A 23,898-nucleotide genomic window follows, 5' to 3' on the forward strand; every position below is an offset into this window, starting at 1 on the left:
CCAGCTATTGACGGACTTGGGCTCGAGGTAGGTGTACCAGTCAAAGACGTTACCTTTTAGTGAGCTCACGAACTGCTTGACGATGTAGTCTTCCTCCTTCCCAACATTGTTGTAGGTTTCAATGGAAATATGTTGTTTAGGATTGCCCTTTCCATCGAATTGCATGAATTTAGGTGGCTGATAACCCCTTCGCATCCTTAAGGCATCAATCTTCTTGGAGTATGTCTTTGAGTAAAGCACGGAATCATGTGAGCTTCCTTCGTATTGTGCCTTGATGGTGCTTGTGATCATCTTTTGCAACTATTGGATAGAGAGATATCTCATGAGCGTCGCAGCTCAGTCCACCTCCAACTTCTCCTTAGCTTTCTCCACTAGAGGCTCATCTTTCTCGTCGGTTCCCTCCTTTAGCGGATCAACCTTTAGGTCAGCTTTCTTGTCATGCTGCGCCTCTAGAAGGTTGATGAGCGTAGCAATCTGCAAATCCTCATCTTCCACATTCCTTGTTAGCCTTGCAATTGCTTTGTTCATTTGGCTAGCTGCTTCTCGATGGATGTCACACTAGTAATCATAACTTGCATGGCTACAGGATACGAGATGCTGCTTGAGTCAGCATCAGAAGTCGACGACTCGAAGTACCTCATCGAGCTTTCTTCCCTTAGCGCTCTTAGCTAGGCCAGGGTGATCACATGATGGTGCCTCGGGTACTCTTGCTCATTCGACAGAGTCGATGTAGGGGTGGAAAGCACGACAGAGAAAGCTTTTGCTTTGCTTCGGGTTGTGACGCCCAAAGTGCCACCATTTGCGACAATGATGTTCTTGTTCTTCGCATTGATTGCAGGAACAGTTTTATCCTTTCTTGGTGCCATGTGTGCTTCTTGCAGATTTGAAGACAGAGATGAAAGGTAGAGATGTCCCACTGGGCATGCCAAATTTGTAAACACGAAATTTCTGTATCGAATGAAACGAGAACACATGTACAAAGTATATTTGTATTGATTTGAATTTGTAGGTTACAATCTCTGTTTACAATTTTCCTCTGATTAAGTTTTCAAATTTGATGTAGATGCGTAGGTTGTTGATCCAATGGTCGCGATGACTTGATCTCGAACGAATAATTGAACGATTGCTTTAAGTTTTGAGCTTGAAACAACGCTTGGATGATCTTCACCTCAGGTTTAAGGTTGTGGCAAGGGTAGTGTTGATGTAGGATTTCGTTGATTCAAGGGTCTTGGCGACCTAATCTTGAAACAAATGTCGTTACAAGTTTTGAGCTTGCAACAAAGTCTTGATCGAATCAGCACAAGTACTTGTTGATTCTTCAATGAGTACTTCGGCTTTGGTCGACAGAAAGCTTCGGCTTTTGGTTGTGCGTTCTTCGAAGAGAGCTTTGGTAGCGTATTAGTCTTCAAAGATTTGTGCAGAGGTTCTTCTCAATATGTAATTTTCGACCCTTCAATGTAGAAATTGTCGACCCTTATTTGTATCTGGGGACCTTGTATTTATAGACTTCTCAAAGCTTGCCTTTGGATGGATTTGGCTTTGATTTGTGTCTTGATTCGTCCATGGGAGAATTTAGGCATGTTTTGTGTCTTAATTTCAGCCACTTTCCCATACCTTGGCCAAATTATAGGGCTTTCTTGCCTATTTTGTGAACAACCTTCAATTCTTGCTTGTTTTGTGAAGATGCTTTAGTTTCCTTTCCGGTTTTGAGAGCAATTTGGGCCCCTTGCCAATTTTAAGGAGATTTCTTCCTTTTGGCCGAATTTTGGGGAAGTTTTAAGCTTCCTTTGCTTGATTTGTGCCACATGTCATTGATGACTTGTCCATTTGTGATGAGTCATATGCCACGTGAAGCTTTGTGATGCATCATTTGCATGCAACGAAATTTACATATCTACAAGAGCCTAGGCGACAGGGGCGGAGGCACTCTAAGGCCACCATAGGCCAAGGCCTACCCTCATTAAGGATCCCCCAACTAACCTTTCTAAATAATTATGTATTATATTTGGATAAACTTAATATTATACTTCTTTTAGTTTACACAAAACTCTTAATTGCTATTCACTAATAGTTAAAATAAGAAGTCTCTTTTTCTTTTCAATCCCAACAACACTCGTCCTAAAAATAAATTTACAATCTTATTTTATAAACAAATCAATAGCTCTTAAAATTAAAATCTAAAGTCTAGTTTAGTTTTATCAAAAAAAAAATATTCTTTTACATTGCCAACTGAAGAATAATAAACTTTGAGTTTCTCCTTCTCCGCTTCTTGAAATTTTATATATTTTATCTTTGCTCTCTTTAACTTTTTACTAAATTTTTAAAATTTCATATATTTTGTTCACCAAATTCCCAATCCATAATTCTCATTTTTTGTTCAGAAATTCCCAATCTATTCTATATTGACTTGGAGTGATGCTATAGATAGCTTCTACTTGAGCCATATTTTGTGACCACATGATTGTATAGTACTTAATGGTTGGACTACTTTAAATCACCAAAGAAGGAATCCAATCATCAACGGGGTCACATTATGTGGTTTCTAAAATATGGTCTAAAAACATAGTATCCCTAGCATTTTTCATTGACTTGAGAATGGAAGGTTAACTTCGACATAGAAAAAACATTTAGAGCCTAAAAAATAATTAGCTCACAACTCCAAGCATGTATTATTTAATTTTTTTCACATTTATGTGAGGCCCCTCCTCACCTAAAATCCTGGCTCCGCCACTGCTAGGCGAAGTTGGGCGGCAATTTTTAGAACAGTGAGAAGAGAGACGAATTGTGTGGAAATCATTGTATTTACATTTACACGAGTGAAATGAAAGAAAAAGTAAATGTGAAAGCCGAAAGGTTTGAAGTTTGGAGCCGACAAAACAAGTTGAGTCGGCTATGAAACGAACACAGACAGAAGCAGTAGACCAAGAAGTCAAACAGTTGATCCATATTTGGCAATTGGCGTGGAGACTGAAACTCAAGTCAACGCCAGCCGAATATCATTCTTCTTTCGAGTCCAAAAAAAATTGCGACCCACTTACCAGTCATCTCACAACTCATACGAGGAGTGGGAAGTTTACTCTTTTTGTCCTCTTTTCTTTTGTTTTTTTTCCAATGACTTCGAGTACACCTTGGGTAACTGTGTTTATATTTTTTAAATGCAAAACTATTCATATGCTTGACATTTGTTAGAAGCATAAATTGGTTTTTATTCTTGATCTTTGAATTTGATATAATGTGGAGTATTGATTTTGAAAGCTAATTCGACGATAATTTTCATCAAAATTGAGCATGTAACACATGCATATTTAAAAAATTGCACCAATTATTTTTTAGAAGAAGATTACGTGTGTTTCACGCACATAATTTTTTGACGGAAATTCTTAATAAGATGGATCATATCTAATAAGACTTTGCTCCATGTTTGAAATCAATGTGCAAGGAATATTAATGCACACCCAATATTTAATTAGGACTTTTGATAGATGATGTTTTGGACATGGCATATACCATTATTGGAGGTATTCTGTGGTGGCGGTTCTTGCCTAAGATATGAATCCATTTGTTCAAGTTGAACACAAACCAAAAAGAAAATTGAGAAAAATATTAGTGAAACGCAAAGATGATATAAAACTATTACTTTTGACTTTTGAATGGATCCATTAATTTGGACATGGCACCATGGACTTTAGATAATATTTAATATGACAACTACTCTCTTAAAGTTTTCATTTTAAGAACCTATGATGTACTTTTTTTATATGAGCTTTGGATTAAATAATTTTTGTTATTAAGAGACAAAATACTAATTGATAGAACAAATAAGCAAAATAAATAAGAAGAGAAGAAGGTTTTACGTCACGTCGGATCTCTTCCACCTGCAAAACCTAGTCTTCTCATGAACTATCTAAAATTAGCAAATCCAATTGCAAAAAACCCTAATAACTTTACACATCCAATTTCCTCCAATCTTTTATTTAAGTTGATAACTTAATCTACTATAAGATTAATTTGATGGCTCATATGAACAAGGACCTTATAAATCCTTAAAGTTAGGACCTTAGTAGTCCTTAAAGTTAGGACCTTAGTAGAGCAGTTATATTAATATGATATAGGAACTGAACGTCTTAACAATGATGATTAACGTAATTGCACTGCATCGTTCATTATCCTAAATTTAATAACATAATTATTTTTTATTTGAATATATAAAACTAACACACTTATTAATCACACGCCTAATAAAGTAGTAGGCCATATAATTTGATGCAAGATTCACCTATACTGGAGAATATTATAACAACAAATGCATCAACTTTATGTTTTTAAATAATATTACTCTGAATTGGTAGTGACAAACGTGTGAGACCCTTATTATCAATAACCACACATTTCAAATCGATGCTAAAACAAGCAATTTTAAAACAAGCAAAAGTTACCATGTACATGCATAGATGATAGATCTATATATATATATATATATATATATAGTGGAACATAAAACCATGAACGTATCTGTCAAGGTTTAGCTGTCTAAATTTTGCCCTAATATGGGCTATGTAATGTTTATCATATTATGTTCTACGCCAGGTGTGTATACAAACCCTCACTCTCTCTTAGTTAAGTTAGCAAGCTTGCTGGGTTAATTAAATTCATTCTCACACATCATGGAATTTGGCGCACACATGCATGAAAATTTTATCTAGCTTCTTGTCAAATTAGTTGTCATCAAATACAAACTGAAGTGAACTTAATTTGATATGAGAAAGAAGTTGTTTTAGACCAGAAGAAATTAAACAAAACCAAAAAAGGGAAAGAAAAACACACATGCATCAAAATTATATTAACCTTTTACTCTCCTTAATCGATCGTTCAATCTGATCTCCTACCGTTTCCATAGCTATTAATCTTATCATCTTGAGTGACTGGTGTCAAAGTCTTTCCTATACTTATGAGGAAGGCCCGAACTTGAACTCGAAAAAGAAGGACCGAACTTCATCGAAAAGCTTGGGAGCTCTGCCGCTTGTTGAGATGGCATGGAGGACGACGACAACAAGGATGTAGAAGATGTGACATTATTATATTGTGTACAATCGAAAACACTGGAAGATGTTGGTCGAGAAATATTAGGCTGAGGAGGATTAATGTTCAAGCTGTCTTGTTGATCAGTAGTTATTAATGTGAGGCAACCTGACTCAGAGCTCCCTTGAACTCTCTCGGGGAAGTTTAGCTTAGCTTTGCTTCCCTTGAACTTGAGTGCTGCTTTATCATAAGCTAGTGCTGCAGCCTCAGCTGTGTCAAAAGTGCCCAGCCACACTCGGGCTGCCTTCACCGGGTCACGAATCTCAGCAGCCCACTTTCCCCATGGTCTCCGCCTCACTCCTCTGTAATGTTGTCTCCTCAAATTTCCTTCACACAAACATATAAATTAATTTCTCAAAAATATCAAACCTGAAAAAGAATCATTTCATACATAGGTGGAGACGGAACCTAAGTTTGAGTAATGCTAGAAGGATCGTGCTATTTGAGCATAGTCAATACTCGCTTCTTCTTATGTTCAATTCTTATCCATGGTGCTCAATTGTTATTTGACACGTTATAACATTTCACTTTTTGTTTGAAAATATGGTCCCTCTAACATTAGCTCAGAACTTGTACTTTACTAACTAAGACAGGTTTTTATGAAGAAAAAAAAAGGTTCATTAGATATTGATCCTGAAAAATCATGATTTCTAAATATAAACCCACATATAATTAAACATCCAACAAAAACCCAAAAGTCAAATAAACTGCCACATAAGAATATAAGTAACCTACTGATACAAATTATTTACAATTTTTGCCACAACCCACACTTGAAAATTAGCTTCAATCAAGGGCCTTAAAATCTAATTAATCATCCTGATGTTTTTTCTATTTATTTATTTTTAATTTCTACAACAATCTAGTGCATTACTTTAAATAATGACTACATTATTATTCGGTGTAATTATTCTTCTTATATATAATAGTTAAACGTCCCTACTTTACCTATATAAATAATATTGCCCTATAGTCTGTAATTTACCTACAATATATAAACAACATATTCTCATATTTCTTTTGGCAATTTACCTATGATATATGCAAATAATATTCTCATGTTTTGTTGGCATTTTTCCTAAATTATGCAAGTACGTAAATTTCAATAATAGTAGGTAAATTATGCACACGTAATTGACCTAAATTTTTTATGTGAATCAAATATCTAGATTGTATATGCAAATAATTAACCTATAGTTAGTTCTTTTCTTTTTCTCTGTCCTAAAATTAATTTACCTACTAGTTTTTATCTCCTTTAATTTATATATTTTTACTTTGACAACAATTTTTTTTATATATTTTAAAGTACAATGATTTACCTATATATAATATGGACACGTTGTAATGGTAAATTGGAATTCGAGAGCCAAACTAACCAACAAATCCCTACATTTATATGCAAATATTTTTTTTTGTAAAATCATTAATTCTCCCTTACAATTTGCATAGAATTAATTGTGTACATTAAACATTCAATAAGGGTGTTTTAAGCATCCGAAAAATTTTAAATGGGTAAAGTCAAACATAATTAATGAATTTGCTTATGTGGAGTCTAGTCAATGAGTTTTATTTGAGCAAAAAATTTACTTCGGGTTTTATGTGGAGAAAATTGAGTTTCCATGGGCTAAAGTCTTATTTTCAGAAGAAAAAAAAAATTGACGACCAAGATGATTATCACAAAATTAATATTGGGTCACGAAATCCTAATGTACACCACTTGGGTATTTATCTCTTCTAATATATGTATAAAGTTCAAATCAGGAAAAAATTAATAAATAAGTTGAAGCATTATACTAGAGAAAGGAATGCTAGAGTGATAATCTATAACTATATAAAATAAAGGAGTAATTAGGTTTTCATCCTTATTTTTACTACTCTATTGATTAAAACCTTATTACTTTTCAATTTTTTATCAAGGTCCTTTGTATTAATAATATCATTAATTATTTCAATAATAAAATATTTTTTATTTCTAAATATATTCATTTAATATTAAAAATGTTACAATTAGTATATTTATACTTATGGCTAAATTTTTTATCATATATTTTTATTTTTAGTTTGTACCCATTTTTAATTTGCAACCCTTTTTTAATTTGTACCAATTTTCCTTTCAGTTTTAATTTGTACCCATATATTAAATTCTTTTTGTGCCCATATTTTTTAAAGTTTTATTTGTATTGTACCCATATTTTTTTATTTATTTGTACCCATTTTTATTTTTTCTAAATGTACCCATTTTGAAGAATGTACCCATGTTTTGATACAATAATTTTTTGGTTATTTTTATGAATGTACCCATGTTTACACACACACACACACAATAGTATATTTATATTTTAATATTTTTAATCCCACAAATTATGGTTTTTTATTTAAAATCTCATTACTATAAACAACTATAAATTTTAATTTTTAATTTAAAAAATATAGTAACGTACATAGAAATAAATTATCAATTAATTTCAGGGACTTGGATCAAAAATTGAAAACCAATAAGGTTTTAGTCAAAGATTGTTCATAACTAGGGACCGCATCCAAAGTCTCCCTAAAATAAATATTTATGCACAACCTCTTCATCCAATCTCAATGCCAGAAATAAAGAGTGAGCAGTAGGAGAAAATAGGGACGCCACAATCCACATAACTAAAAGGTGGAAGAAAACCATATGATTAGTTATACAGAAGCTCCCTAAATCCCTTATGAAGAAGATCAAGTAGTTCTGCTGCAAATATACCAAAAAGTTATTTTTGTTACAGAGAACCAAAAAGAAGATTAATTCATTGTTGATAATATATAAAATATAATACCTTGATCTTGAAGTACTGGTTGTGATTGAGTCTCTGTAGGGCTGGACTGTGAGGTTATTAATGGATTTATTCCTTGCACTTGATCAATTGGGTTATTAATTTGGTCACTATTTTTTCCAATCACATGAGCTAGAGCTGAAACCATGGCAAAAGTGTCTTGCTGAGATCGAGTCGAGTAAACAGGAAAGATTTGATCCTCCTCTTTTTCCTCTGATTCAACCGAAGCCAGCGGCCTCTTCCCATGTTTTCGGTCCATTTTATGAACCTAGATATTAATATTCTGACGTTATATATATATATATATATATATATATATATGAGTCAGAATCGAGAGGGACACCAACAACTGATTCAAATTCGTTCTAGCTTTACGACGTACATTAAAAGTAGACAGTAGATTAAGGAAAGAAATGAAAGAGATGAGAGGAGAAAATGAGAGGAGGAGGAAGATAGGTGGGAGATAGGGTTTGCTACAGAAACATCTAGACTTTATACATATTTCGTTATCGTGGTGTGAACGTTTGAAGAATCCATTATTCCTCCAACATTATTGATTCCATATATATGTATATTTGAATTTAGTTGAGTTCAATATTTATTGTTCTTTATTCCTTTACACCGCATTCCCATACAAATATATGCAAATTTGTCAAGTTGGACGTTGGAAGTGAAACCCTTACTCAAATGTGATGCTAGTTATTAGGTCTGATTTTCGTATGGATCCGATTGGAAATAAAGTTTTCAATTTCTGTTTCAAAATTTTGAAATTGGAACGGATCTGATCGAATCACAATCTCAAATTCAGAATTTTCAGAATCCGAGTAATCTCAAAAATTTCGGAACATAATTTAGAAATTCATATAATAAATGTTTTTGAAAATTCTCAAACTTTTTCGCACATGCAATTTATTGTTCATTCTTAATATTTGGTATATGCTTACGTATAAATTCAATTTTTTTGGTATATATACTAGTATGTTTATTCTTTTTAGGGTAAATTACATTTTGCATCCTCAAGTTTGGATCACATAACAAACTCATACCTCATCTTTTCAACATTGCAATATCATACATCCAATTGCGAATTCGTTGCAATGTCATACATTTACTAGTCAATCGGTTAATTTGACCATTAAATGATAATGTGTGAATTATGGATCCCACATTTTTGGGGGCTAGAAATATAGTGTAGAGGAAATTTCCAGTTTCTAACAACAACGGCCTACTAATCAGAGGTGAAGAAAGCAGATGTGAGGAAGGCAGAAGCTTCACCCATGAAACGCGCGGGCAGATAGAAATGCATTTCAATTTTCATTCCAATTTTCCAAAATATATTGAATTTGAAATTTTGGAGTCCAAATTCGGAAGTTTTACTTTCAAAATCGAAAACACTATTCCAACTTACACCACTATGCTAGTCATTCAACTGTAATAACCTTAATCCTAATCTCCTAATCTAACCAACATATATATGGGATGGGAAGGACATGAGTTTAAAAATTACTAAGCTTAGTTTGCTTAACAACTCCGAGTTTGGATAACAATCAAACAAGAGTTACGTACTGTCTTTTTCAACATGTTTGTTGAAATGAAAACTGAAATTATACTAATTAGGAATATATCATGATGATTATAAGTTTTATATAAAAATACTTTTTTTTTAACAAACGGTATTATCTACACTGAGAGGGAGGGAGTTGAGCTGAGCCTCACAATAGGCTAGCAATAATATGGTTCAAATTCGCCTTTGGCAAGAATCAAACCTAAGACCTCTCATTTACAAGTGAGGAGGAAATATCACTAGACCGTAATACTAAGGGCTAGTTTGGTATTGCTGTGCTTTGAAAAAAAAGTTGCTGTGAGAATAAGCGGCTGTGCTGTGAGAATAAGCGGCTGTGAAATAAATCAGCAGAGTGTTTGGTAAACTTTTTTGTAAAAGTGCTTTTGGAAAAAAAAAACAGCTTGATAGTGGGTCTTTTCCTTAAAGGAGCATTGTAGCTCCGTGTGCTTTGAAAAAAAAGCCAGTTTTCCAAAGTACAAATAGCAGCTTCAGCTTTTTCCTTTGATTTCAGCTTATTCTCACAGCAACTTCCAAAATAAGCCATTTTTTTTTAGTTTACCAAACACCTAAAACCCTCACAGCTTTTTTTCATGGGTGCTTTTTTTTTAAGCACTCACTACCAAACACCTAAGTGGCTATAAAATAAAAAATAAAAAAAAATAAAAAAACTTTAAAATTAAGCTTAACTTAAGGGAAAAAAAAAACAAAAAAAAGGCTCACCTAGCCACTTGGCTGACTTTAATTGATCTTTTAGGCCATTTTCAGTCATTAAGGCTAAATGTAGTTTGGGGCTACATTTAAGCCATCTAATATATTATTGTTTTATTATGCAACTTGAACTATACTTTTATCATCTCTACCTCACACCACTACCACCACCAGATCTCACACAATCAAACACCACCACCACCACCAGATCTCACACAATCAGACACCACCACTACCCCCAAGTCTCACCCAACTCAACACTACGATGACACCAAACACTACCACTAAATTACGTCGTCCAACCCTTCCCTGATCATCTTTATTAACTACATTACAAAAGATGAAGAATTGATAAAGATGAAGAGAAAGAATTGGTTGTATTGATTGATTAGAGAAAATGTATACAAATGAACTTAAGGAAATGATAGCTATACAATCCCTTATATAGCTATATAACCCAATTACAATAATACCCTTTTAACTATATTTCTGTTATATCAGTTATTACTCCCCCCTCAAACTAAACTTGGTGTAGCCAAGTGAAGTTTGAACTAGTTAGAGCTCTGAAACTAATCTAGAACTGCAAGACCAAGATGTTTGCAAAGCTTCAAGAACACTGCAGAAAACCCGAAACAAATGAATACCACCGGGTGCCAATTACCACCTCTCCCCTCGAAAATTGCACCACAAGAAAGCTCTTCTTCTCTCCACACCCACGTTCTTCTTCTTCATCAATCACTCATGCAACTTCTCTTGTATAATGCAAGAAACTATACTTCGATCCACCGATCTTTGAAGTTGAGTGATATAACAGCTGTTGGGAATAACAATCTTATCATGGGATCTTATCACATTGCCCACAATTGCAAGATCAGAAACAACATCATTTTTGCAAATAATACATTGCTGGCAGGTCATGTTGTGGTGGAAGATTATGCTCACACTGCAGGGGCTATCGTCGTTCATCAATTCTGCCATGTTGGCTCTTTCTCATTTATTGGTGGTGGCTCTGTGATCGCACAAGAAAGCTTATGTTGCTGCTGAAAATGCTCTGCACAGTACAGTTGCTAATCCTAATTTGTTGAAGTCTTTGTCATCTACAGAGGAATTGGAGCAAAAAATATCTTGAACTAACTAAAACTTTACAGAGACTAGCACCAAATCAACCAAGGAGAATGACACTCCAAGAAACCAAATCAACCAAGGAGATTGACACTCCTGATAGCTTCTTATATCTTCCCAGATACTAACACCAATCTTAACCAAGGAGAATGACACTCCAAGAAATCAAATCAACTAAGGAGATTGACACTCTTGATAACTTCCTAAATCTTCCCAAATACTAACACCAAAATTAACTAAGGAGAATGACACTCCTGAGATCTTCCTAAATCTTCCCAGAGACTAACACCAAACATTAACCAAGGAGATTGACACTCCTGAGACCCAGAAACAATATACCCAAAAACAACTCCTTCAATCACCAAACCCCTCCAGATCACAGATACAGAATCGCAAAAATTCGCAACTCCATAAATTTCCAGAGGAACAGCAGAAAAAATCACCTACATTCCCACTTTATCTTCATAACTTTCTTCAACTTCCAACATTTCTTGCAATCAGCCTTAATCATATACTCAAAAGCCCGAAACACACCAACACTGCATAAAATTTCATTGACCCAAAAATACAGAAATCTTATGTGCAACAACCTGATTCCAACAGCCAGAAAATATCACAGCAAGAGCACCAATTCAAGAACAGCAACCACCAATCCAAGAACTTTAAGAACCATACCCAAATCTAGTGCACATTCAGTGAAACATTATGAAAGGAAGAAACAGAGAACCATACCAAAAACTGCGATCTTGCCAATGAAAGTGGTCATCAACATACAATTGCATATAGTATTGGAATCGGTGAAGCCGCCATAACATAATGCTTCGAGATCCAGCAGTGGTTGATTCGAAGAAAGCCTCCATATCAGCTTAGACCAACCCTCTTTCGCAGTTGGAAAAACTCCAAAAATAAGAAGGTCGGCGGCGACGATGAGGAATTGAAAAAAAAGGGCAGCAGCTTTGGAGCGAGGACGATGAGATTACGATCCTGAAGGGCATTATAGAGTTCGAAAGCAAGAAAGGTGTGGCAGCGAATTCGAATGTGGCCCCATTCCTCGAGTTCATCAAGAAGGATTTGTAGGTCGATTTGAGCACGGACCAAGTGGTTGAGAAATTGACTAATAAGATCAGGAGGTTGAAGCCCAATTTGCTCGAGCTCGAAGCCCCAGTCAAAATTTGCGGTGAAACCCAGATGAAAATTTGAGGTTCTTGATTCCTGTTCTTCATGGAAATGCTTAGATCTTTTCATAGCAGAAAAATCCCAAAACTAAACATAAAACCCTCGGAAGAAAAATCCAGAGACAAAAAAAACAATAAGAACTACGAATACGGAAGCATAAACGATCAAATACGCAGAAACGAAAGAAAGATAGAAGAGGAATTGACCACCAAGATCCATGGCGTGAGCCTTGGTGGCTATGATACCATATTAACTACATTGCAAAAGATGAAGAATTGATACAAGGGAAGAGAAAGAATTGGTTGTATTGATTGATTAGAAAAAATGTATACAAATGAACTTAAGGAAATGATAGCTATACAATCCCTTATATAGCTATATAACCCAATTACAATAATACCCTTTTAACTATATTTCTGTTATATCAGTTATTAGTCTTTAGACGAGAGAGAGAATAGAGAAGAGAGAAGATAAGGAGAATCAAATTGAGAAGAAAGTGACGATAATAAAAGCAAGTGGAGCCCACAAAAAAATGTAGCCCTGGGCTACTAAGCTTGCTATGTTTGGCAAGCGTGATGGCCATTTGGCCCAATGATAAAGGATTTAATCCGATGTTGACTATGATTTAGCTCTTTTATTGGATATAGATTTAGAGCGATTTCGGGCTAAATGAATGGCCTTAGGTTTGAAATCCTTCTTCATTACCAAGTTAGTTTTTTTCTTTCAGAAGTAAAAGGTTTTCGAATGCTTTTTTTTTTTTTGAAATATAAATAATATTAAGGACATACATGTGCCTGTAAAGTTTTTTTGCTTTCTGACTTCTCGCTTTTACTAATTCTAGCTTTTGATGCTACTACTAAACAAGCCTTAACAGAATTAATCATTCTCACAATACAACAGAAAAATTTTGTTTTAAAAGCACAACAAAATCAAAGCAACCCTAACACATAACATCATGTAGCACCCAAATACAATTCATAATCCATTATAATATTTAAAGCATTTTAGTATTTTCTCTTGCTTTAAATAATGTTTGTCATTTTCCAGTTTGTCAAACACTCGATTCTAGTGAGTAAGTTTATTATTTGTGGATATTCTCAACTTCAACCGGAATTTGATTTTTCATGAGATATTGGCCCTAGCTATCAATAATTAATGTCCTTAAGTTGACATATTCTAAACTTGACCAGAAAGAGAAGTAATTTGCTTTAGCCTACACGAAAGAGATCAAAGAGTATTATGCTCCTTATTAGTTTCCTAGTGGTGACATCGACAGGATCAGCTCGACCTCGAACTCAAACACCCTTCCAGCCTAGCGTCACAAGATGAATCTGTTTGCTATTTGGTGTTTCTATTTCATGTAAGTCTTTCTTTTTCTGACAATAACAGACTCAACTAGAACTCGAAAACCTTCCAATCTGGTGTGGAAATTTGCTTCATTATAAATTTGGCGTCCTTGTTTAACTCCAATATGGGAGATGTAAATTTGTATCTCATTCATTTTCGCTCTTGATTTACGTAATAGCTTTCTTATTTTCTCTTCAACTTGCAGGGCCCACCTTCTAAAGATTCAAATATAGATATCAATTTACATGTTCCCGTCAAGATGAATATTTGCATCCCTTAAAAGTTGCTCATTTGAGAGCTTTCAGGCTAATAAGAAATGCAAAATGCTCATTAAAAGTCATTTGAATATGCTCCCCGAGCATAATATATACATATGAAAGTATCTTGGTTCTTTCATTTATGTAAACGGATATATAACAATAAATATTACTGTGTCTATTTATTTACCTTTTGGATAATGATCGTGTTCCTCTATGGAGGACTTACTTGTCCTTCCATTTGCGATTAACGAACAGTTACCATCCGAACATCATAAATGTAAACATTCACTCTCTTTATCAATAGTTAAAGATTATATATGCAAAAAATTCATTCGATTTGGAGATCGTTTAGTTATACATACATGTTAAACTAATCAACAGTTTTAGTAACAATTAGCATCTTCATGATAAACCGTCCATTGGTTTTATGCATATGAATGATGAAAAGATCTCCAAATTGAATAATTTTGTGATAATGTGTGTGTCCCTCCCCCCACTTACAATTAACATTACCGTCCGAACATATGGAGACTAAATTTACAGACAAAATTTTGTAAACTAAATGACATAGAAGTTGATGATTGGATTATTACTTCAGCCTTGATAAATGTGTTCATTTCTATTGGTGACACGTCATTTAGTTTGTAAATTTTGTCTACAAATTTAGTCTCCCTAGCATTACTCTTCTCTTTATCATCATCTAAAGATCACATATATGAAGAAGAAAAAATATCATACAATTTAGAGATCATTTAGTCATCCATACGTGTTAAACCAATCAACAGTTTTGGTAACAAGTAGCGTCCTATGATGAACCGTTCATTTGTTTTATGCGTATGAATGACTAAATTAAAGATCTCCAAATTGAATAACTTTTTGCATATATGATATTTAGGCGATGATAAAGAGAATGAGCAATTCCACTTATAATGTTTGGACGATAAAAGTTTGTTAATCGTTAGTGGGCAAACAAATAATTCCCTCTACGGAGCACACAAGCATTATCCTTGTCTTTTGGGCTACTACTATGGCTTTGTTGGCGTTGATGCACAACGATTAGTAAACTCTTTTAAAATTATTCATAACTGTTTTCAAGCTAAATTAGGTTTTTCTAACTAGAATATTAGGGTCTTTTTATCGAACTGTGTGATCTCACGAAGTGAGTCTCCATCAACTCAAATATATAAATATATATATATATATACGTAATTTGAAATAATTAAATCCATGATCGCGTAGATATATACAGCTTTCCGAAGCACACCTGAATCCATCGGTATAGAAATACAAGGAACTCTGTTGCTCTATCTCACACATACAAACCCTAAACAGGAACTATCTCATATATACAAACCCTAACAGGAACTCTACAGTAAACGGCCAAGTCATGAGAGCCAAAAACACATTTATACAGTAAATCTTGCAGGGGTTTATGTAAAAGTTAAAACCCTAGCTAGCTAGCCCCTAAAAGTCCATATTATTGACTCTATATAACTAATTAAGCACTATAAATAAGGTGCCCTAATTAAACCGATAACGGGGTAAGCGGTCAACTCCCAACCTAGTAAACCGCCCATGGAATTTTTGTGAAAAATACTTTTTCCAGAATAAAGAAATTAGAAAGCAAAAGAAAACAAAATAATATAAGGATAAATAAACAAGCTATAGTTGAGCTTGAAAACGAGACTAGCTAGAGCCGAAAAGATTGACAAATGGAGGCGACAGAGAATCGTAAAAGAGAAGCCGCCCAAAGGAGCCACACATAGGTCGTAACTACAAAAATTATTTAATGGATTGATCAAATCAATTTAGCCGTGAGTGGGACTGAGTCAATTTAGCCGATTTTCGATGGTTCTATTTAGTATTTTACTTTTCAGCAAGGGAAACTATATAATAAAGTCACTGCATGCAAAATTGCAGATATATATTTATACATATTATATGGGAATGATCCCTAGCATCATTTTTCTACCCCACAATTTTTTAATACGTTTTTGTGAGGGGCACATAGTAATATATTTCAAAGAATCAAATCGTATATTTTTTAGGTCTTTCTTCAAATATTATATTTATAAAAAATCACCCAAAATCATATCACAGTTGAATTAAGGATTAAAATTTATTTATAGAATCGTATTCGTCTATTTTCTTCATTACAAATGAATTCTTAATGACTTTGGATTTATCTAATTTTTTGTAAGGATGATTTATGAACAACGTTCTAGATGATAGATGGTTTGGATCAATAAAATACATTATGGAGTAAACCCCACAAAAACTTGTGCAAAAAATTATGTAAAATAAGTGCTACCATGCATATATATATATAGTTAAAGAGAGTACTACTTTTGTGTTTTGTTCGTCCATGGATTATGCATTTTTAGGTAGCTGTAGTACTAATTAGGGAAATTTTGAAATAGATCCAATTTTATAGGCCTACTTTTGAAATAGGTCTAATTTTTAGTTACTTTGGACCCATATCAAAATACCCATACTAATTAACTGCAACTTCTACTTTTCTGCATGAACTACTCGCTCGAAGGTAACCACCGAAAGAAGAAACTGATCAAGGAAAAAATAGAAGAAAGTGGTCAACATATTTTATCAATTTCAATAAAATATGAGATGCAATGCATATCACTTCAATTCTATGCGATTTTATTACATATATCATTTTTATTAAATAGTAGAAGATGATATTTGACTTTGTGACATCTTTCAACATTAGAAAAAGTGTACCTCAAGATAACTTCTAGATAGATACTATTGTTGCACATGTTTAACCATTTTATTAATACATATATATAATATTGCGAGGAAAAATATTTACCTAGTTGTAAAATCACGATTGTACGTAGAAACCAAGAAGTAATAGATAAGTGAGTGACCAGTGTGACTCGAGTAGAAAACGACTTAAGCTAGAGGATGAACATAATTGAAAGTTGGAGTTTCTTAGTTTTGAAACAATTACCTCTTAAATGTTGAAGGTGAATACCTTTTATATTGTTGAGTATATAAATTAAACATCTAAATTGTGTTACGTGTGATACATTACAAATAATTTGACTGTTTTTTTTCAATCACTAAATGTCACTCTTGCTATATTTTCTATATCATATTTGTCTCATCTCTTTAGTAAACATGGAATGTATTTGTATTGACGGATTTTATCTCAATTAGAAAAATAATACAAACATAGTATAAAACTTATGATAAATGTATTATTACTCTTTAATTAACAAGTCAGACGGTTAACGTAGTACTACGGTCTAGTGGTATTCCTCTTCACATATAAGTGAGAGATCTTGGGTTCGATTCTCGCCAAAAGTGAATTTGAACTACATTATTGCTAGCCCATTATGAGGCTTAACCCACTCCCCACCCCCTTAGACCATCTCCAATCCTGACCTAAAACCTAAAAATATTTAGCCCAGAAAATTTAGGTTTTAGCCCAGAAATAGCTTTTCTACTCCAACCCTTTTGGCCTAAAATTTTAGCCCCAGATTATCAAAAAATGAATTAAGGCTAATTTTTTGTTAAATTAACTTTTTTTAAAAAAATATGTAGACTATCCTAAATTAATTTTATGAACATTTTAACCTAAAAATATTTAAATTCCGATAAATTTTGAAAAATCATTAAATCAATACATGAAAATCATGATAAACCACATAAACTTAAAAAAAAATTATTATAGCCGTTGGAAAAAAATATTTAAATTCCGATAAATTTTAAGATCATTCTAGCCATTGGATTTAAATTTGGATCGTTAGATTTTTTTTTTTTTACCGTTAGATTTGATTATATTCGATTTAAGCCGTTGGATTCAATAAATATATAAATATAAAACAAAAAAAAATTGAATGTGGACCGTTGGATTAACCAACGGTCCAATTACCACCACCACCCGATAAAGAAAAGTAGCTGTTGGCTACAGGACAAGGCCCACTTTTCACTCTCATCCGTGGGTCCCAACAACTTTTGTGGGCTAAATTTGTGACCTATATTTACCTTCATTTTAAGTTTTAGGTTTTAGGTTTGGTTTAGGTTTTGGGTTGGAGTGGATTTGGGGGGGAAAAAGGGGAAAATTTAGGTTATAAGCCACCATTGGAGATGGTCTTAGTGTAGATAATATCGTCTGTTCAGAAAAAAAAAATGTAACCTATATAAACTATATGATATTGAGAAGCCAAAAATATAAAAATAGTTATTTGCTTTGAATGCTCTATTTAATTGTTAGCGAACATGGTGTTCTTCTTTTTTGTGGATATATGTAGCGGTCTGGACGATGGTATCAAGTTTTTGACTCCTTCTAGGTGAACGGTGAAAAGCCTAATCAACTTAACCCCTACCACTTGATTTACAAGGGGCTTCTATGGTTCGGGATATATCATAAGGAATTATAAACAAATACATATTAATTATTAGAGTTGATCATTGACAAAAGAGAGAGAGACTCTTTAATTAATTGGTAAATATGTTAGGTTACTTTCCACTATACTCTTCGAGTTCCTTACTTTTAAACCCACCCCTTTTTGGGGGGCCACGGTTTCTTTCTTACCACATTTAAATTGCATGCAACGTGTGCGGTTCACATAATATTAACAGTCCTTTTTCCTTATCAATTCCTTCCCTCTTTAAACAAAAACAACTTTTAGTTTATTGTTTACATTTTTGTGTACAAATTAGTGTAAAAAGAATCAAGAGACTTGGAGAATGTATGAGTGGATGTCCCTGTTGGAAATGTGCCCTAAGGCCAATCATATGATGATACTTTACGGACATTTCACATGTTAAACTAATCTAGTTTAACTATAAAGGGCAAAGATTATTGTTTGAGCCGTCTCATATAAATGTTATATGCTTAAACGATAAAGTCCAAGGAATATGTGATTGGGAGAATGTAATCTAATGAAGTTAGATTCATGAGACCATTCTTTCGTAGACACATCCTAAATGTTCCTGATCATAGGATTGCCAATTGGGCATTGACAGTCCGTCAAGATCGGTACGTGCTATGTCTTCTCTCAGGGAGAGTGACTAGTCTCGAGTCATTGGTGTGTGTGACATCAAGACAAGTACGTAGGTGCTCAGTAGAGAATGAGTTCACTGAACGCGATCAACGAAGAGTTCTCATACTCATGTCACATGAGAACTCATGGTTGGGATAATGCAAATTAGTCCTTTGACCTGAGGCATCACATTTGTCTTGTGGTTAAGTACTTGATCTTTGATTATGTCAAAGTCTCCCCCTCGGGGTGTCCACGGCATCGTTGGGGTTAAGCCACTTAGTCATGGAGGCAAGTGAATGCGCAACAAGGGATCTCTAACCTTCAAACCGTTTGAGGGAGAATACTCTATGATATGATTTAGAATCTCTGGCCAGAGTATGAATGAGATTTGGGAATGCGTTCCGAATCACATTCAAGGAAATCATATACGCACACGAATCACATTGGATAGTAGACATGAATAAATAAACTATCAAACCAAACAATGTGGTCAGGAGTATTAGATTAGAGAAAGACCGTATTGCATTTGTAATCCCAGACTGAATAGGTTTTCTCTACCTCTTCTGATTAGCTTGGGTAACCATGATATGCTGCAAGGTGTCACTCATGGTTTGTGGAAGCCCTAAACGTGTGTAATCACTAAAGGGAGAATTGAAAGTAAGTTTCAATTCACAATCGATGTAAAATGGTTTTAATCGCCCACTGCCTCGCTAAAAGGAACCTAATGGATCGCACACCGTGTAAGGAGGAGATTGAAGAAACAATGGAGATGAGTAAGAATGATTAAATGGTTTAATCATTTATTTATGGCAAGGATTAATTAATATGTTAATTAATCAAACGAATAAGTTCGTTAAAGCCCTCGGGATAGTTTTGGACCTTAAGGCCCAATGGGCTTCGAACGTCAAGCCCATTAACTTAAGTTGTATGACAACTTAATGAATAATGATTCACAAAGGCCCAATTAGTCCAAAATATCCTAATGGCCGGCCATATTGTTTAGGGTAGTGAACTTGGACTTATTTACAAGTTTGCCACTCAAATGAATAAAGGTATAAATATGACTTTATAGCCAAAATTCATTAAGGGTTTGTTTTGGAGAAAATTGGTGAGAACTTGTCTCTCCATTTCTCTCTAAAGAGGCCGGCCACCTTGGGGGGTGCATCTTGCAATCCCACTACTCCAAGGTCACTCATTTCTTCTCCAATCTCTCCTTGGTGAAGAGACTTAGAGGTTCTCAAATTTAGGAACTTGGAGAAACCTATTCTTCCATCCAAATCCATAGATTTTAGATGCAAGGAATGAAGGCCCTCTCTTTGGGTGATTAGCCTTTGCTTATGCAAAGAGGAATCTACAAAGGTACAATTTCAACTCACTTTGTTTTGAGTTGAGTTTTGGTTCACCAATCTACTAGGCTTTGAATTTCATGGTTAATGTTTTGTTTTTAAGTGCATGCAAGCATGATTCCGCCTTTAATTGTTAATTGCATGCTTATTGATGTTGCTTAAATGAACATGTTTTCACAAAATAATCCTTCAGTCCCTTCCTCGTACATGCATGGCATCTTATGGTCAAATTTGGCCGTGGCTCTGGTTTCTGCTATTTTGGTCTCTTTATGGCACCGGTAATTCATGTCTATGACATATCTTTTTGTGTTCTTTCTAGTTAGTCAATGAAATTTCTTTTCAAATATTTGCATTGTCGACCAATTATTCTGTGTACTTTGGTGCTTTGTTGTTTGATGTTATTTGATCAGTCCGAATATTGTAATTTGACCCACGTTTATCAATGAAATTGTCCCTGATATTTTTACCCAAAAATAAAAGAGAGTAATGAGCCATGACAAAGAAAAGAGGTTCATAGTTCATAAATTAATTTTTCATAAACCCTAAACATAATCCTACTCAAGGACCTCTAGAAATATAATTAGCATGCATTTGGAACGTGTCACATATAAAGGCCGGCGGAGGCAATTGACTGTGAGAAATAATATGATATGAGATCAAATATATTTAGGCTGACTCACAATGTGTCACACATAGCCGAATTCGATGATCATTAATTAGTCGACACTATACCAATTTGGCTAAATTCAGATTTACAAGTATGTGCTGTAAATTAATTCATGCCTTCAACTGCAATCTCATCATCATATATATATGGGTGTATATATATAATTGTTATTCGCGCTCCAAAATTCTCATTTTGCACTCCAAACTTTCTCTATTTAGAAAGAAAAATACATTTGTGAAAAGTGTAGAATGAGATTTTTTGAGTGTCAATAACACTTCCCAGATATATATATGTGTGTGTGTGTGTGTATCAGTCTCCAAAAGTAATTCATTTTCATTAGACTATTATTTGACATATGTAAGCTGCTGAAAATCTCGTCAAACAAACTAAAAACAATCATCAATTAACAAAACAGTTTGATCACCTTCTTAAAACTTTGTCGACAAGAGAGAGTCTAATTCAAGAAACAAAAATACATCACAAACATGAAGGAAATAGTATCATTATTCTCCCACGATCTATCTCTCGGGAAATTGAACTTGGATGTGTACGTACCGTCCTCTTGAAGTACTGCTGTCAAGGTCGACGGTTCCTATTCCTAGGGGGAGGATTTGAACTCGAAGAAGAAGAAGAACCGAATGCCGGCATAGAATAGTTTAAGGGATGTTGTTGATCTTCTTGTTGATGAGATGGTAAGAAAGGTAACAAAGATGATGAAGTAGTTTCTGAAGTCTGGAAAGCAAATCTTTCTCTTTCACTAAGATTAGTTGGTAAATCATCATAATTTACACCCTCGTTACCACTCAGAAAATATGGTGCATATTGATCATGAGGAGTAGCAACATTATTAGGGAATGCCTGCAGTTGATATTGATGATCAGGAAGAGGCTGGTGGTGGTCCGTAATACTTTGAGCCTCAGCTGGCAAGTTTTGTTGAGTACTAGTTGTAGTGAGGTAACCTAATTCAGTAATTCTTCCCTGAACTCTTTCGGGAAAGTTGAGCTTAGCTTTGCTTCCTTTAAACCTGAGAGCTGCTTCATCATAAGAAATCGCTGCGGCCTCTGCGGTTTCAAAGGTGCCGAGCCACACTCGAGCTGCCTTCTTGGGGTCACGAATCTCAGCTGCCCACTTTCCCCATGGTCGCTGCCTCACTCCTCTATAGTGCCTTCTCCTCACATTCCCTTCGCAAATTAATAATGTTATGTAGTTTCCCAAGTTGATCTAAACAGTATCTTATGTATATTGAAACACAATAAATGATATATTGATATGATATTCAGCGCTCAATTCATCTAACTACGGGGATGGTGATTAAAAAATGGGTCCTTATATAAGGGGTAACATATACATATACATATATATATATATATTAATTTGCATATTGATATGTATTGTTAATTGTATATCAAATATATGCACTTTCTAATCATCTTTATTTGGTTGAATAGCTACATAGAAAACAATTGTAGCTATGAAACAAAGTAGCAAAGTAGTTGTTATTACGATGAGAAAAAGAATGTAACAATAAATACAATCTACACAAATGAGCTACAGCAGACATGCATTAAAAACATTAGAGCCAAAATACAGAGGGCAAACTTCATTTTTTTTTTTTTTTTTAATTTTACTAGTATTAGGAGAGGGGAGAGAGTTCGAAACTATTTCAATAATTTAGGGAATGATGAGTTTTGAACCTGGAATACATGGTAGAAACCCAACCCCCGATTTAAACTGTTATTACGGCATCCGTGCTGCTTTTGCAGATAAAAAATATCAACCTAATTAAAAACATGCATCAACAATATGAAGATGGAAACGGAACAATATAGAGGATTTCAATAGGGCACCTGTTGAGAATAAAATCACTACACAACTTCATGTTCATGCTTACTTTTACAGGTAAAAAACTGTCACAGCGTATAAACTGAAACTGGATCGATGTCATATGAATATTTAATTCTACACAGCAGAACTAAATCAATTAAAAATTGGAAATTAATAAATACTCATGGTCAATAGTACGACTGATCAATATTAAACCTTGATCTTGAGCCTGTTGAGGAGATTGACCATCATGCAATTCCATGGCGCTGGACTGGGGCGTGATCAGTGGCGGCTCCACCGGCTCTTGAACAGCCGGGGTCTGGCTGTTATTGCTTCCAAGAACTTGAGCTAGAGCTGAGACCATGGCAGACATCTCATGTTGAGATCGAGCAGATGAGCAAAACGGATCGAAGATCATTTGATGATCCTCCTCTTTCTTCTCTGATTCATCACCAGGAAAGGACCTCTTCCCATGCTTTCGATCCACTTTTTGACCTTGTTAAAACCCTTTGAAAATTTGCAAAAGATATAAATTCTTGTGCCAAATCATCAAGCAAACATGCACCACAAATATTGTTCTTACTGGCTAGCAATTAATTAACTATCTTATTTTGTTTCACTAGATAAATATGAATCAAGATCATCAGTCTGAGCAGTTTGCTTCCTCTTCTGCATCCAAGTTCGGATCCTCGTTTCCGTTAAATGAAATTACTGTACAGTATCAAGAGAGGTAGACACTAAGGGAGGACAATAGCAAGGAGGAGGAGGAGGAGGAAGAAGAGAAGATGGAGAAATGCTAGGGTTTGATACAGTCATATATAATATATATCTTTCGCAGCCTATCTCCTCCCCTAGTTGGTGTAAAATTTTGGGAGCTGCACTGAAAAGCAAATGGTCCAACTTTAACGCCTTCTAGTCCATATTCCTTTTTGAACTAGACGCGTTTACTTTTGACACCAATGACTGCGGATGTTTATCTCATTACT

At 34.4% G+C, this 23,898-nt stretch overlaps 2 protein-coding genes across 2 annotated transcripts; both read right to left on the reverse strand.

Annotated features, from left to right (window-relative positions):
* Positions 1-4,683: 4,683 nt before the first annotated feature.
* LOC108171687 (ethylene-responsive transcription factor ERF114-like) lies at positions 4,684-8,356 on the reverse strand. The gene is made up of 2 exons (XM_029104276.2): positions 7,890-8,356; positions 4,684-5,406 (listed from the first exon to the last, which is right to left on the reverse strand). Exons 1-2 carry the CDS (start codon positions 8,143-8,145, stop codon positions 4,910-4,912), a joined length of 753 nt encoding a protein of 250 aa, XP_028960109.1. The 5' UTR covers positions 8,146-8,356; the 3' UTR covers positions 4,684-4,909.
* Positions 8,357-21,491: 13,135 nt separating this feature from the next.
* On the reverse strand, positions 21,492-23,799 carry LOC139197064 (ethylene-responsive transcription factor ERF114-like). Its single transcript, XM_070823627.1, has 2 exons — positions 23,129-23,799; positions 21,492-22,269 (listed from the first exon to the last, which is right to left on the reverse strand). Exons 1-2 carry the CDS (start codon positions 23,328-23,330, stop codon positions 21,665-21,667), a joined length of 807 nt encoding a protein of 268 aa, XP_070679728.1. The 5' UTR covers positions 23,331-23,799; the 3' UTR covers positions 21,492-21,664.
* Between the last annotated feature and the right edge of the window lie 99 nt (positions 23,800-23,898).

The sequence above is a fragment of the Malus domestica genome, chromosome 06 (genome assembly GCF_042453785.1).
Source record: "Malus domestica chromosome 06, GDT2T_hap1".
NCBI classification, from domain to species: domain Eukaryota; kingdom Viridiplantae; phylum Streptophyta; class Magnoliopsida; order Rosales; family Rosaceae; genus Malus; species Malus domestica.

Coding starts and splice junctions, on each gene's coding strand:
- LOC139197064 (XM_070823627.1), bottom strand. CDS start 23,330: ATGATCTTCGATCCGTTTTGCTCATCTGCTCGATCTCAACATGAGATG. Junction 22,270..23,128: donor TCAACAGGCTCAAGATCAAG/GTTTAATATTGA, acceptor TAATTTGCGAAG/GGAATGTGAGGAGAAGGCAC.
- LOC108171687 (XM_029104276.2), bottom strand. CDS start 8,145: ATGGACCGAAAACATGGGAAGAGGCCGCTGGCTTCGGTTGAATCAGAG. Junction 5,407..7,889: donor ACCAGTACTTCAAGATCAAG/GTATTATATTTT, acceptor GTTTGTGTGAAG/GAAATTTGAGGAGACAACAT.